The sequence below is a fragment of the Phaseolus vulgaris genome, chromosome 8 (genome assembly GCF_051622355.1).
Source record: "Phaseolus vulgaris cultivar YP4 chromosome 8, ASM5162235v1, whole genome shotgun sequence".
Classification (NCBI taxonomy): Eukaryota; Viridiplantae; Streptophyta; class Magnoliopsida; order Fabales; family Fabaceae; genus Phaseolus; species Phaseolus vulgaris.
In genome coordinates this window covers 2367008-2381596 of record NC_143505.1, presented here as the reverse complement: position 1 = coordinate 2381596, position 14589 = coordinate 2367008, and the positions used below count along the sequence as shown (strand labels likewise).

The following is a 14589-nucleotide window of genomic DNA, read 5'->3' as shown; positions in this document are numbered from 1 at the left end:
AAATGACTCTAATACCATATTAGAGAGTAGACTTTAAGCCTAACTCAACCCCATAAAACCAGCTCATAAGGTTGAGGTTTGCACCCACTTATATACAATGAAAGACTCTAATCTCTAGTCGATGTGGGATCTCCAACAAACGGAAGAAACTTTGAAAGTAACCCAAAATCATATATGATAAAATTTCAAAATAATAAATATTTTAGTTCATAAACAAAAATGATATTTTTCTTTCTCTTATGAAGTTGGAGTAAAAAACTTAGTTGTAAAAATGAAAATGAAGGTGTTATTATATATTTAGTCTCCACACATGAAGTAATAAAGATAATTAGATAGAAATTGAAGAATCCTTAAGAAAAGGGTGTGAGTTATAGAGTAGAGTAGGGAATGCATTGTTTTACCTTTAAATATTATTAATGAAGAAAAAAAGGAGAAGTGTGAAGGGAGGGGGGCGCCGTCAACCAATGAGAAGCAAAGGGTGAGTGCCATACACACAACACAACAAACCCCATTCCGGTTGCTCTCTTATCCGTGGGACCCACTTCCTCGTACGGTCTGTCTCCCAACGTTACGCCCTGTCAACACGACACTTCACTCCTCTTCAATTCCATCTCGACAACGCATCGTACCTCAACTCCTCCTCCAATCACCACTCGACAACGCATCGTACTTCTCTTCCATTCCTTTCCCCATTTTATTCTATTCCCTTCACCATTATTTCCCAAGCACAAAAATATAACAATGTTAAAACTACTTCCCAATGCCCATGCTATGCTATCCTATTATTAGACACCCTCCATTTCTTTTCCTTTCCTCTTTTCTCTTTCTCTTTCTCTTTCTCATTCTTCTTTCTTCACCTCTCAAATACTTCACTCCCTCACTCCCTAGGGTTTCTTTCTTTCTTTCTTTCTTTGTACAAACAAACTCAACCAACCCTCTCTACATTTATACTCACTCACTCCTTAACCCTTCTCTTCTGTTTCTCCTTTTCAGCTAATAATTCTCACCCTGCTTTTCCACAATTGCCATACCACTCAGATGGGAAGGGGTAGGGTTCAGCTCAAGCGGATCGAGAACAAAACAAGCCAGCAAGTCACCTTCTCCAAAAGGAGAACGGGACTTCTCAAGAAAGCTCACGAAATCTCTGTGCTCTGCGATGCTCAAGTCGCTTTGGTTATGTTCTCTACCAAAGGCAAACTTTTTGAGTATTCCTCTGAACGCAGGTTCCTATCCTCATTCATCACTTCTTCCTTTCTCATTCATGTTTTCGATCCACTTTTTTTATATGTATCACCCCTTCTGATTTTCTGCTCTCAATTATTTAAACGTGTATGTCTCATGTGTGTTTTCTTTGTCTGCTTCCTCTATATATCTGATTTTGTTATCTTTTTGTTTGACCTTACCCTTCTCTATAATACAGTGCTAAACAATATAATACTATGCTTTCAACGTCAAGTTGTTTTTTAAGTTTAGTTTCGATCTGTCACATATATTTCGCTATCCTTTTTTCTCTTCACATACCAACTCATCAAACATCTCTTTATTGCTTTCTTGCAAGTTTCTTTAAATGTTTTTATAGAATATATATATGTCTGCGTCAGCGTGTGGTTATTTATAGGTATATGTATGTAGATATGCATACTATAAATATCTTCATGTGAAATTATACGATAAAACCTATATGCCTAAAAGTAATTAATATATCCATCACCTTGAGATTTGTGTTTCTAACGCGGCTTCTTTGATCCAGCGGGTAATGAGAAGCCGCAACACAGTGCATGTTTGTGTTGTTCATAGTTGTGGTAACCTTAACAGATGTTTTTGTTTGTTGAAAAGTGTCACCGAGAATCAATTTGTGTGAAACAAAAACGATTAACTAAAAGTGTCTAAAGACACGAGTCGCGGTTTGAATGTGTTGAAATGTGTGCAAACCATTGTCCGAACAACATCTCAAAGCAATGACTATTTATGATCCAACAGATGACGCTTTAACCAGTGACTGTTTTAATCCAATAGGTGACGCAAAAGGGTATCTTTTCTTTTAGGATTTTGCAAAAGTAGTCACATACTAACTGAAAAAGCTTCTGAACACTGGACTTCTGGTTTCGTTAAAAAAGGCAAAATCACAGCCAAAATCCAAGTTTTTCTGTTTTCACAAAACTACACTCACTATATATTTTTAAAACACACATATATATATAGTTTTACCAAAACATTTAATACAAATAGTTAATATCTCTCATCAATCCCTATATTCTTTTAACCAAGTCATATCCTTTTAAAAAAAACTAGCTAAATTAATGGAAAATAATAATTTTGTAAGTAATTTTATATTCTTGATTCAATTTTTTATATATATTTTTAAAATTAAAAAGTTTAATATCTATAATTAATTATATGTTCAAATCAGAAAGCGAATTTTTTTCACTAATTAAGAAAAAATAATCAATGTATTATTCAATTAGTAAGAAAAAGATTACCATTTTTACATTACAGTCTTTTATTGATATAACTCGTTTGTAAGTAAAAATAGGTCAACCTAAACAAAGAACTGTGTCTTTCCATATTGTGATGAATCTCTTATTTATCATAAGAGAGAAAGATTTACCATAACAACTGATCATACATACATATGAAAGTGGTGAAATGAATTGACTAAACTTTTTTATTTCCCACAAACTATTAATGCGTTAATGAATATTTTTACCAATAAAGAACATGCATTCAAAACAAGTGTGGAAGATTTGATAAGAACTTAAAATTGTAAAAATCTGTTTGTGTTGTTGTATATTTAGAAATATGATGAACTAGGGTTTAGGGTCATCATGATGGTGGCGGAAAATAATAATTTGACATGTATAAACAATAATGGAAATACAGAAGAATACTCTCTCTAGGATCTATAGATGATAGTGACAAGAGAGATGCAATGAATCCTACCCAAAAGTTGAATAGGGAATTTAAAGTTTTGAGATTTTATTTTCTATATAGTACATGAAATATATGAAATTATATTTTCATCCTTTAAACACTACAACAAACAGAAAACAACAGATTGCTTTACCCTACCTCTCTTATCCCCATAACAAAACACTGATGAAATGTTTCCATATGCAAGCTTTTGCAGTTCTATAATTAATATTAGATAAAGATATTAGATTATTTCAAAGTAATACAATTTGCACAAATTGTCTTAAATGTGCTTATTTTAAGTCTTGTGTACGACATTCTAATAAAGGTTTATCGCGTTATCTCTTCCATGTCTAATCATTTCCACTTTCTATAAATACACTAAAATATTTTCCCGACACACTTTATTATTTTCTCATTATTAATTACAACCTATACTATATATGCATTATTTGCACCGCAAAAGGATGAAAATATCTCTATTTATATTGCTTCTATGGAGGTGAGGTATATATATGAATATTTAATTTATTTTTTGTTGAATCAAACCAGCTCAGCTTTATATATATATATATTATATATATATATATATATTAAATTATTTTTAAGAGAAAAGTTATTTATTATTTTGATTGTTTTCATTTTCTTTTAATCTAACAGTTCTAAAAGGTAATCATATTTGACTGTCATTAAAATAAAATATAAGAGAGAATTATTTTTGGAATATATTGACCCCTCATCGACTTTAATAATTTATGAATAATTATTATACGATAATTTTATTTAATATAATAGATTTAATTTTTTAAAAATTTTATTATTAATTGCGTGTCCAATACTGTTCTTCAATCTTTTTTTTTAATCAGCAATAACTGTTCTTCAATCTAAGTGAGGTAAAGTAATATCAGGCAATAAATGTTGACAAGATCTTAACTATATATAATAAATTTATTAAATTATGCAGACATCAGTGTGTTACATTAAACATTTCCTCAAGGTTGAGCATACAAATCATATATCCTAAGTTTAGAAATTGTATATATATGCTAAGTTTGGTACAACTTGAGACTATGAGGGATTTGATTTGGTGATCATATAACCATTTGATGACAATAGTTGTTGTTACACCTCTTTAAGATTTTATCTTGAAACTCTCCATGCATTGGTAGAATTAGAATCAATAGTGTGTTTGCTTCCTTTAGAAAGTTAAAACCGTAGTTATATTTATTTGAGTCTCAAAACCTTGCTTATGAATTCACATGCATACATAAATATCAACATTGTCATGTGCAGATATGACAATGTTATTACATAGATGCACAATAAAGCAAGTGGTTGTGAATGAATGGATAAGACTAGGTAGTGATCGGTTTCACACTGTCAAACCAAACACAGAAATTTAAGATGCAATTAATAGTGACAAAGATGTCTATTATAGGAATGAGTCATCAGAATCAATGAAAAAAACAGAACAAGTCTTATAGAAGTAATAACCTATTTAAAACAAGTCTATTTTTAACTGTTTAAACTTATAAACTTGCTTTTTGAATATAGTTAGTTCAATAGGGTACTTATATCAGGGTTCTTGGTAAGAATGAACTGGTACATAACCATATTTTCACCTTTTCCTACTGCAAAACCCCACTACTCCTTTATGAACCATGACAAGGCAGAACTCTCCAACTTAGTCTCTAAGTATTACTTTTTTTTCTTTAGTTCAAATATTACAAACATTGTATTCCCCTTACACAACTAGGCCTCTAAGCCACATGATATTCTCTTTGCTTTATATTCTTTTCATTCTCAGGATTCAACTGTTGGGATTCTGCAACTTGGCCTTTTTGAATCCATTGATTCAAGTTTGTTTTGTGTAATTTAATTTAAAAGGAAAGAAAGAGAGAAAATTTAATTTGCAAGAAAACCTAAGCTTGAGAATCTTTAGAGGTAGTAGCTAGAGTGTAAAGAGTGAAGTACAGGAATAGTTGGTTGAAGAAGATGAAATAATATGCCATGCATTGTTTTCCGTGCATTCTGACATTCAGGAGTTCTGTAGGTGCAAACTCAAACTAAAGTTCACCAAACACTATCTGAATCCTCTAGTGCTCATAGGTTAATGTCACCCTTTTATGCTTCAAAATCTGCAAAATGCTACTCTCTTTATCTTATTTTATCTACTTTTTAAGATTTTTGTATATGCGTACTAAGAAAAACAATAAATTAAATATAGGAATGTTATTTACACATGTTTTCTTTTTATAAATTTCTATAACTTTTCATGTATCTATTATATTTTTTATCCTATGACACTTGTTTTTATCGTTTTATAACTCACTTTCATTTTTGCTTTCGAAATTAATAAAATTTCAACATAATCTATCATCTGATAAAAAAATCTCTAACATCAATAATCTTGGTTTTATCTGTTTCCTCTACGTATGTATGAGCTACCATTTATAAAAAGAAGAAAATTCATTGGCTAATTCTCCCTACACCAATCAATTGTCGTCTGCATTCATAATTTTTTTTAATTCCAAATTATCCTTATCATCCTTTTCTGAATATTCGTATTTAAATAAAAAAAGTTTTTGAATCTTAAGTCCGAAGACATGTTTATGTGTTCGAGATAGTCATATATCTAGAAGTAACATCTCAGTTTTGAATTTATTTATTTATTTAAAACTTTTTTTAATGACAAATTTAGATATTTAGAAGATTAAGAATAAAATAGATATTTTTTTTATAATATTAAATACGAATCATAATTGATAATTAGTCAAATTTGTTTATGTCGAAACAAGATTGTAGTTGTCTCCCAAGAAAGGTCCAACAAGCTAAACTTAGGTGTAATGGTTCTGCAAAAAGTTCCAACTTTCAACAAGGGAACTTAAAGTGGTGAAATTTGTCTTAATTTGTTTAAGTGAATAGAAGACAGAGGAGAAATAAAAAATAAAAAAATGAAAAAACCATACTAATTTAAAATATTAAATTTATCATTTTTTTTATCTTAACTTTTTAATAGATACAGTTACTTCTTGGGTCTGCTATGTTCAGCTCAACGTAGATTCATCGACTTTTAACTATTTTTCTGAATTGCATTCCTGTTTGATGTAACTTTTGTTGAACGTGTGTAATTTCATTGATATTTAGAGTACTTCAAAGCAACAAAAAAATCACAGGTTTTGAAGTTTTTGTACTTGTTTTATAGTTTTATTTTGACTTATGTAACAGCATGGAAGATGTCTTGGAACGTTACGAGAGATATACTCATACAGCACTTAATGGGACCAACAATGATTCTGAGGTACTTCATCATTTTTCATATATCATTTCTCTCTCTACCCAATATATTATGATATAACTATGAAAAATAAAACTTATTAAGTCTTGTTTCTAATTATTGCAAGAGATCAATAATTGTTAAATGAGTTTTTTTTTGTCTTACTTTTATGTCTTGTAATAAAATACATATTTTAACACATTGCATGTGCAATAAATCAGTTTGTAAATGAGAGATGGTATCATTTCTTTCAATAGCAAATTTTGTTAAGGCCATTTTTTTTAATAATAATATTTCTTCAAGTTAAGGCCAGTTAACTTGAATCAACCTCTGCATGTAATTGCCTATAAATGTTTTTAGAAGTTAAAAACACAAACAGTGATTAGGAATAATACTTTTATAATGAGAGAAACACACACATTAATTACTTACCACTGATAAAAGTACTTGATGTTTGGACTTATTATGCATGTTGTCTGTCACAAATGATGTTTGGAGTAGCTTAATTCTAACTAGGATACTTATAATCACATTTTCTCAAGGTTAATGATTTTCACCTTTTTTTTTACTCTTTTATACGACAACATATTAACGTGTAAATTTATCCTTAACATTAACCACGGTAGTGCTATTAAAAAAAACAAAATCTCGATTTCTTAATAGTTGTGTCTTTTTTTATGCACATGCATGGAAGTGAATATGAATATATGCTTCTTTTGGATGTAAGTCACATGAGTAGTAACTGAAGATCATTTTATTGTAGGGCAATTGGTCTTTCGAATATATCAAGCTCAACGCTAAAGTTGAAGTCTTGGAGAGGAACGTAAGGTACGTTATTTAGATTCCATGCTATATAAAAATTACAACTACTGAAGCTATGAAAGATGTTTTCAAATTGCATATGAGTAGGTGGCCACCCTTTTGCTTTCTTCCATTCTATGAAGAACAACGTTTGAAAGTAATTTACATTTTCCGAAGATCATTTCAGTTTTCAAAGCCAAACACTTGTTTGCAAAATAGATTTAGACACTTGACAAGGCTATAGTTACGTGATTAGATGCTACAAAATAAAAAATCTTATGGAAAGAATGATTATAGTTTATATGATCTTGAATATAGGAATTTCTTGGGAAATGAGCTTGATCCCTTGAATTTGAAAGAGCTTCAGAGTTTGGAGCAGCAGCTTGACACATCTCTGAAGCGCATCCGAACAAGAAAGGTGAAGAGAGAGTTTCTTATTAATTTATATGAGAAACAAGAAGATAAAAACAACAAAAGAGAAAAATTAAGTAAAGAATGACATTAGTGCACATGTGGCTTCTTTTTCTTTTTGTTCTTCATCTGGCTTATCAATTTTTGAATTTTGCAGAATCAAGTTATGAATCAATCTATCTCAGAGCTGCATAAAAGGGTAAGATAAGGGTGACATTGATTATTGGCTAGATTGCATGCAGGGCTTGTAAAATAATGTGTAGCTAGGAACTTTGAATGTATATTTCAGAAAAAAACTCTAATAACAGGTTAATGTTAATGATATAGAAGGTACTAACTGAGTTTAAAACAAATTCATAGAGGTAAAACAAATTACTATAACTTAAATTGGAATTTGTAATGATAAATATTTGTTGTGCATATGACACTACAGGCACGTACATTACAAGAGCAAAACAGCAAGCTAACAAAGGTACAAGCAACATATTCCTCTATTAACATTTCAATCTGAATCTTGTATTCAATAAAGGATAAAGAAAAAGTTTTCTGTGCTTAAATTTATGAGTAGATGAAGGAGAAAGAAAAGACATTGACTGAACGTCCACAGAGCGTACCAGAAACTCTTGGCCAAAATTCAACCAACCTCAACTTATGTTCTCCACAACTATTACCATCACAAAGACTTTTAACTCTCAGGTATCTCATCTTATTTCTCTTTTCTAAGAAGAAATGTTGAGTGAATTTGTATAAGTTTATTGCAAGTATGCATGTGAGTTTATACAAGTAGTAAGTTAACATGAAAATGCAGACTATAAACTAGTTTGATGATAGGGTCGAAATGTGAATAATAGATTGCGTAGAATAGAGTATATTAGCTAAGTTGATTGATGAAAGTGTGAAAATGGTGCAGTGGGACATTGCAAGGAAGAACAAGGGTGGAGGAAAGGGGTGAAGCTCAAACAGTGCCAACTGCCAATTCACTCATCCCACCATGGATGCTGCACATCTGACTACTTACTAGTTAGGCTGACATGATTATACCAAGTATGTCACATGTCATAATTAATGTGTAATGCTCAACTATATATAAATATATATATTTTCTAGGTATCTATATCTTAGAATAGCTAATTAATATGCCGAGCTTAATAACTGCTCAAACTTATTGCATGGTTCATTCTGAAATCAATTAGTATTAAGCAGTTATTTTGATGCTTGGTTGGTGCTAATTATTTTCCCATAAAGTGTCTTTTTCTTTTATTTCCAGCGGGTTTAAGGCTTCAATGTTAAACCTGGTTTGGATAAAGATGAGTGAAAAGATCGAAAAGAAATGTAACTTCTACCCTCCAAATCATGCAGTCGCAAGTTCTATTTTGCAATTCAGACCCAGGGATGAAGCAGGTTTTGGTTTAAATAGGCTTAACATGCTCGAAGCTGTAGGATTTTTTTCTTATTGATTTTTCTTCCACGTAAAAAAATATAAAATCGAAAAGTATCATAATGAGATTAAAAGATTAATTTAAAAAAACGTTTGGAAGCCCAAAATGTCCAAAACAAAGGATTACACCTGTTTGAAAATCTAATTTACCATGTTACATTGTTATTTTCCTCAGTAATGTAGAGATTTACCATTTTGTCTATTAAATTAGATAATCTTGAACTATTAAATTAAATTAGTAGTCAGAAAAAAGGTAAATCCAGCCAGAAAGACAGATCATTAAGGTATTGATCACAGATAACTTAAGTTTGGTAGTGGCACAGTACTCTAAAAAGCAGTGAACATCATCAATGTGCGGATACGAAGTAGGAACTCATCACAGCATAAAAGTAGCCAATCAACATAAATGTCTCATTTAGATCAAGAGTTCATTCAGATGTTTGAGAAATTTATTGCATGAGTTAGTGACCTATTGATTCGATAGGAACAAATTCATTGTCTTGTAGAGCTTTCTTGTCAATTGCATGATTGCTTTTGTCCAAATAATGACGACCATCCAATTATGAATACATGTATCATACAACTTAATATGCACAAGTAATTACTAATACTATGTTTATATGCTAAGTCAGATTTTACTGTTCTTCTCATCCTTTTGTTCGAGAGCTCCACCAGCAAGCATATACTCTCTGCCATTAAGTTGTTACCACAACATTAGCATTTCCTCATTCAGAAAATAACAAAGCTAAAATAGGAAAGAAACATGAAAGGGAGAACAACTGTATCATAATAGTGCATGAAATAAAAAAACAACGAAAAAAGGCAATTGTGCCAGAGTTTTCTTTCAAAAACACTTAACAGGAAGCCCCAAGTCAGCACAAGAATACGTCCAGTTTTACCATCAAATATTATGCTCTTCTACCAACACTAACAACTGTTTTTCCTTTCAACGATTAATTAATTGTTGACCAATAATTGTGTAAGTTAATGATAATTGAGTTGCAGTTTATATAAAAATCATAAACACCACACATACCTGAGTCTTCCACAAAGGCGTGCCAAAGCATCGGATCCAGTTCTACATGCAATATCCTCAACCTTAGCAGCGTTGGCTAAAGTCATGCTATCTGCAAGTACAAACTCACATAACTCCTTTAACGAACAAGCATCAGTCAACACAGCTGAATGGCCACCACCAGCAGCAAGTTTCCGAACCTCCCCAACACACCTGTGATTTAGAAACTTCAACATAAAAGCCTGTGTGGTCATGAAAAAGTTTCTTTTAAGTTACAAATACATACCAGTCAACTGGTGATGGATACCAAGCATATGTACATTTCTCATTGGCTGCCTGACCATAATTATTGTAACCCCATCCATGAATTCGACCATCGCTCATAGAGATAAGGGTGTGGGAATGTCCACACGCAACAAGTTGCACCCCTTTAGGAACAACTAAAACCGGAATGTTTCGGAAAAATGTCTGCGAGTCATTAGCAACACACGAGAATAATCCAGTTTGGGGGCCAAGCCCTAGCTGCCCAGACTGACCACCGCCCCAGGCATAAAGTGCTCCTCCCTGAGTTATAGCACACGTGTGTACACCACCACATGCCACATCCTTTATGAAAACATCATCAAGGGTAACCACCCTCCTTGGAAGTAACTCTTTATCCCCATACTGGAGTGAAGAATGCCCAAGCTGGCCCATATTTCCAAGCCCCCAAGTGTAACTGCAAGCTCAAAGAACAAATATTACAAGTGAGAAAGTATTATAAAAGTAACCCAATTTAATAACTAGTACTGGTAATACTGCTTATGCATCCCTTCCCGAATAATACCATTTAAGCAGAACAAGATCCTTGCATAGAATAGAAATTACATAACCACAGAAAACCTTGCAAATAGACTAATAAACCTCGCCACAGATATTTTTCAAACAGAATCTACATAAACCAAGGACACAGAATATAATATAACAGGGTTACACGGTTGGCTCCAGTTATGTATAACTACAGTCGACTTTTACGTATAGCCAAGCCAAGGGAATAGAAACTTGCATAATGATGCAGCATTTCCATTGCATCTTGTCTCCCGAAGTGAGATTCCCTAATGTGTCATGCGGAAAACCACAATTCTCATGCTTAAATTTATAACTATCTCCATGTAGTAAGTCCTTCAAATCACTTACACCTCGCCCATATCAGAAATGGCTGCTGTGTGGTACTCCCCGCATGACACTCTGGCAATCTTCACAAGCTCAGGGGATTCATCAAGAAATTTAGCATAAGAACTTATAATACGAGCACCCTGTAGCCCTTCACAAGTAACACCACGGCCAAGTTGACCATATTCATTGTAGCCTGATTTATAAAAACAGTGAGAAAACCCTGATTAGTAGGTGGCTAGAAACCCAGTTTGCAAGTGCTCATGTTTACTTTCCTACACTCAATGCTGTGTAAACTTACATGCCTTCATCCATGTCAATCAATAAAGGCAGTCATCGACATAAAATTTACAAATCATATATAAACAACATAATTTTTTCGAAAAAAAGCTGTAAATAAAGAATGAATAATTTGAGTTACCCCAAGCTTGTAGTACGCCTTCTTCAGACAAAGCAACTACATGGACAGCTCCACAAGACACTTCACGAATAATCTGCAAGTGTGATCATATAAATGATGGGATAGGAAGGAAAAAGAACAGACAGCAAAACATAATAAAATAATCCTATTCCATCATTTAAAAATTGTATCCCCCCATTATAAAAAAAGAAAAGAAATAGAAACTACTCATTTTTCTTTACATTTTATAAAATGAAATTAAACTCTAGAAGAATGGATTCACTCATATATCATGATTCCTACCAAGGTTACAAACAAGAAATTAGGCAAAAGGAAATGTTATGAAATAATTACATTCGCAGAAGCAATTACATTAACCGAAGGAACACATTTTATTCATAGTGAAAAAAAAGACACTGAGCATGAGTTTGGAAATAAAAAATAAACTTATATAATGACAATGTTTAGAACGGAAAACCTAAAATCATAGTTAGGCATGGAAATAAAACATGAGCAACAAATATGCAAGAGAAAAAGTATATCCAATCAACGGTCAGATATGATGGCATGGCTGACTCTAGGGAAAAAAAGGCAAATGAGAAAATGGAGCTTGGAAAGAGTCCATTATAAGTACACTTTTCCATTGTCATTTTCACTCCTCTCTCTCTACCTTGCATGGATGAATAGTAGGTACTCAGGTCTATTTACCTCTAAATAAGGAAAATAACAAAAAATAAAAAACAATCAAATAAATAACATTATTCTTTAAGTAATGATGAATATGCACGCAAATATGTCAGTATATATACTTACAGTATTAGGTTCGAAGGCTCCCCAAAACAACCTTGGAAGATTTGATCCCTGGAATACAAACAATATGTTGAAGAAGAAAATGATAGATCGTTTCAGACAACATTGTATTAATCCTTTAAAAGGTATTACCTGATTTTGCCCCCACACCCAGAGCCTTCTTGTGGAGATGGTACCGTCATTTTCACGAGGTTCAGCAATGCAAGCAGAACAATGTGCTCCACAGGATACAGATTTTACAAACTCTGACTCTAATTGCTTTACTTTTTTTGGATGTTTCCTTCGTGCCTCAGTTCCATCACCCAATTGACCAAAGTCATTAGCCCCTAGCATATGTAATACGTACATGAGTCTTAGACACTAGGCACTTTTATGTTCCCTAATTATACCTAATACGAGCCATTAAAAATGAGACAAACAAGTAGAATTGTATATTAAAGGGGGGAAATCATCTAAAGTAAATAAATAGGTATGCATATTGTTCCCTGTTATTAATTCTTAATAAATTATCAAATGGAAGTAATTCCAATTATAACAAGGAAAGAACTGCACAGCAAAGATTGTCTCTGCTGACACAGACCAAATCCTATATTTGAAGTGCAATGAGAAATCTGTTAAGATGTTTTTGTCCTAGAATACTGCAAGTCAGTTCCTGCAAGCACTATTCAAGGAGAATGTCTCCCTCCCAAAAGTAGACCTACACTTTCTGTCCCTCTATTTTCTAATGCAACAACCAACCTCTGGTTTGAGTTTTCACATAACAAAAAAACCTCAAGGGTAACTGTGCACATGCAAGCACAATACCAAAATAATTCGTGCTGTCGCTACTAAATAGAATAACTTGACTGCTTAAAAAGTTCATGTCAGTTTCCAACCAACCAATGCTATTATATCTATAACATAAAAGGAGATGCATGGGGCCTCTGAACATAAGAGGCTTAAATTTGGGAAGGGAAGTCCCATGAACGAGCTCACAGTTACTAATTTGGTATGTCCCTTTTCCTTTCCTCTTCCCCTGAGCTTCCTTGTGGGGATTACTTACAAAGCACTCTACGGGTGGATCCAAAATGCAGATTCTCTCCATCCAAAATCTCAACCATTCATTATATTCTATTTCCTCTCATAACAAATTTAAAGGTTTATATGTTTGCTGCACGATGGCTGGGGGGAGCGGAGCTGGAGAAGATCCAAATTCTGGACCCACCATTAAGCCTTAGCAAAATCTAGGGAGGGAAGGTACAAATAATTCACTACAAATTTAATAATTTACTATCCCTTGGGATGCCTAAATAACACAAGCACAGAACAATCATGGGAACAAAGCAGTTCCAAGTTCCAACACTACAAAACACAGACAGTACTTGGATGAACGGAAGAATGAGTAAAGCACACAAGAGAAACAGAAGTCCTAACCCCAAGTGAAGAGCGAGCCATCGGAGGCAATTGCCGCCGTATGCTCCCGGCCACAGGCAACATCCAACCACCGTGCATTGGTGCCAGCCGGACATCCAAACAGCTCAGGAGGCAGCTGTTTGGGAATCCTCAGCTGATCCTCTTTCCCCTTTCTGCCTGTCTGCCCTGATTGATTGTACCCCCACACATAAATCGCACTCTTCCTTGGAACATTCACGGGTCGAACGGTCCCAAAAATCGCATCAATATCCATACTTCGTTCACCTTAACCAGCAAAGACCAATAAGTTCAGTTGTAGATTGCAACAGAAAAATAAAATCTGAACGCCCCCACGCCAAAAAATAAAATCTTGACGATTAAACTAAAGCAACGAAAAATGAAAGTGAAATTGAAGCCACTTTCTGAATCATTTCCGGTTTCTATGAAGTTGAAAACATGAAATTAGCAGCAAATAGAGGCATTTCCTTATGAAATCAGGTAATTATGATAAAAATAGAAAAAGTAGATAAGCGATTGAAAAGGAAGAAAGCGGGAATTTAGGGAAAAAGGAGAGGGTTGGAAATTGATTGCAAATGTGAGGATGAGGGATTGAATGAGAGAGAGAAGGTAGAATTGATACCTGAAAAAGGAGTGAAAAAAAGTGAGAAGGAAAAGGAAAAGAAAAGAATCAAGAATTGTAGTCAAGGAAAATGAAGAAGAAGGGTAGACTCAAATGCTTTTCTGCTTCTTCATCACCCTCACCCTCACGTTCACAATATTCAATTTTCTATATCACAGTTACAATAATAATAATTAATTTTAATTATCAAATTATATTATATATATATATAGATATTGAAATGAAAATATCTTTATTCAATTTAAATACGAGATATTCGTTCCATCCAATCACGGGCATGCAAGATTCGACTATAGTATTTAGCTTGCTTATCCAGGCAAGATTTCTTCAACTGATGAAATTA

At 33.1% G+C, this 14589-nt stretch overlaps 2 protein-coding genes across 3 annotated transcripts; one reads left to right on the top strand and one right to left on the bottom strand.

Moving 5' to 3' along the window:
* The first annotated feature begins 609 nt into the window (after window positions 1–609).
* Window positions 610–8611, top strand: LOC137825911 (agamous-like MADS-box protein FUL-L). Its single transcript, XM_068631717.2, has 8 exons — window positions 610–1223; window positions 6139–6211; window positions 6951–7015; window positions 7307–7406; window positions 7557–7598; window positions 7833–7871; window positions 7968–8095; window positions 8310–8611. The coding sequence occupies exons 1-8, from the start codon at window positions 1039–1041 to the stop codon at window positions 8407–8409; spliced, it is 732 nt and encodes a 243-aa protein (XP_068487818.2). The 5' UTR covers window positions 610–1038; the 3' UTR covers window positions 8410–8611.
* A 616-nt stretch (window positions 8612–9227) lies between these two features.
* On the bottom strand, window positions 9228–14421 carry LOC137825910 (Regulator of chromosome condensation (RCC1) family protein). Of its 2 annotated transcripts, none has more exons than XR_016514576.1 (9): window positions 14247–14400; window positions 13628–13891; window positions 12347–12540; window positions 12218–12265; window positions 11426–11498; window positions 10898–11200; window positions 10139–10570; window positions 9874–10065; window positions 9228–9526 (listed from the first exon to the last, which is right to left on the bottom strand). XR_016514576.1 is itself a non-coding variant. In XM_068631715.2 (9 exons), exons 2-9 carry the CDS (start codon window positions 13878–13880, stop codon window positions 9466–9468), a joined length of 1425 nt encoding a protein of 474 aa, XP_068487816.2. In that variant the 5' UTR covers window positions 13881–13891; window positions 14247–14421; the 3' UTR covers window positions 9228–9465. The 2 variants fall into 2 exon arrangements, 1 of the variants encoding a protein (XP_068487816.2); XM_068631715.2 differs by having other exon boundaries at window positions 11029–11200; window positions 14247–14421.
* Window positions 14422–14589: the final 168 nt, after the last annotated feature.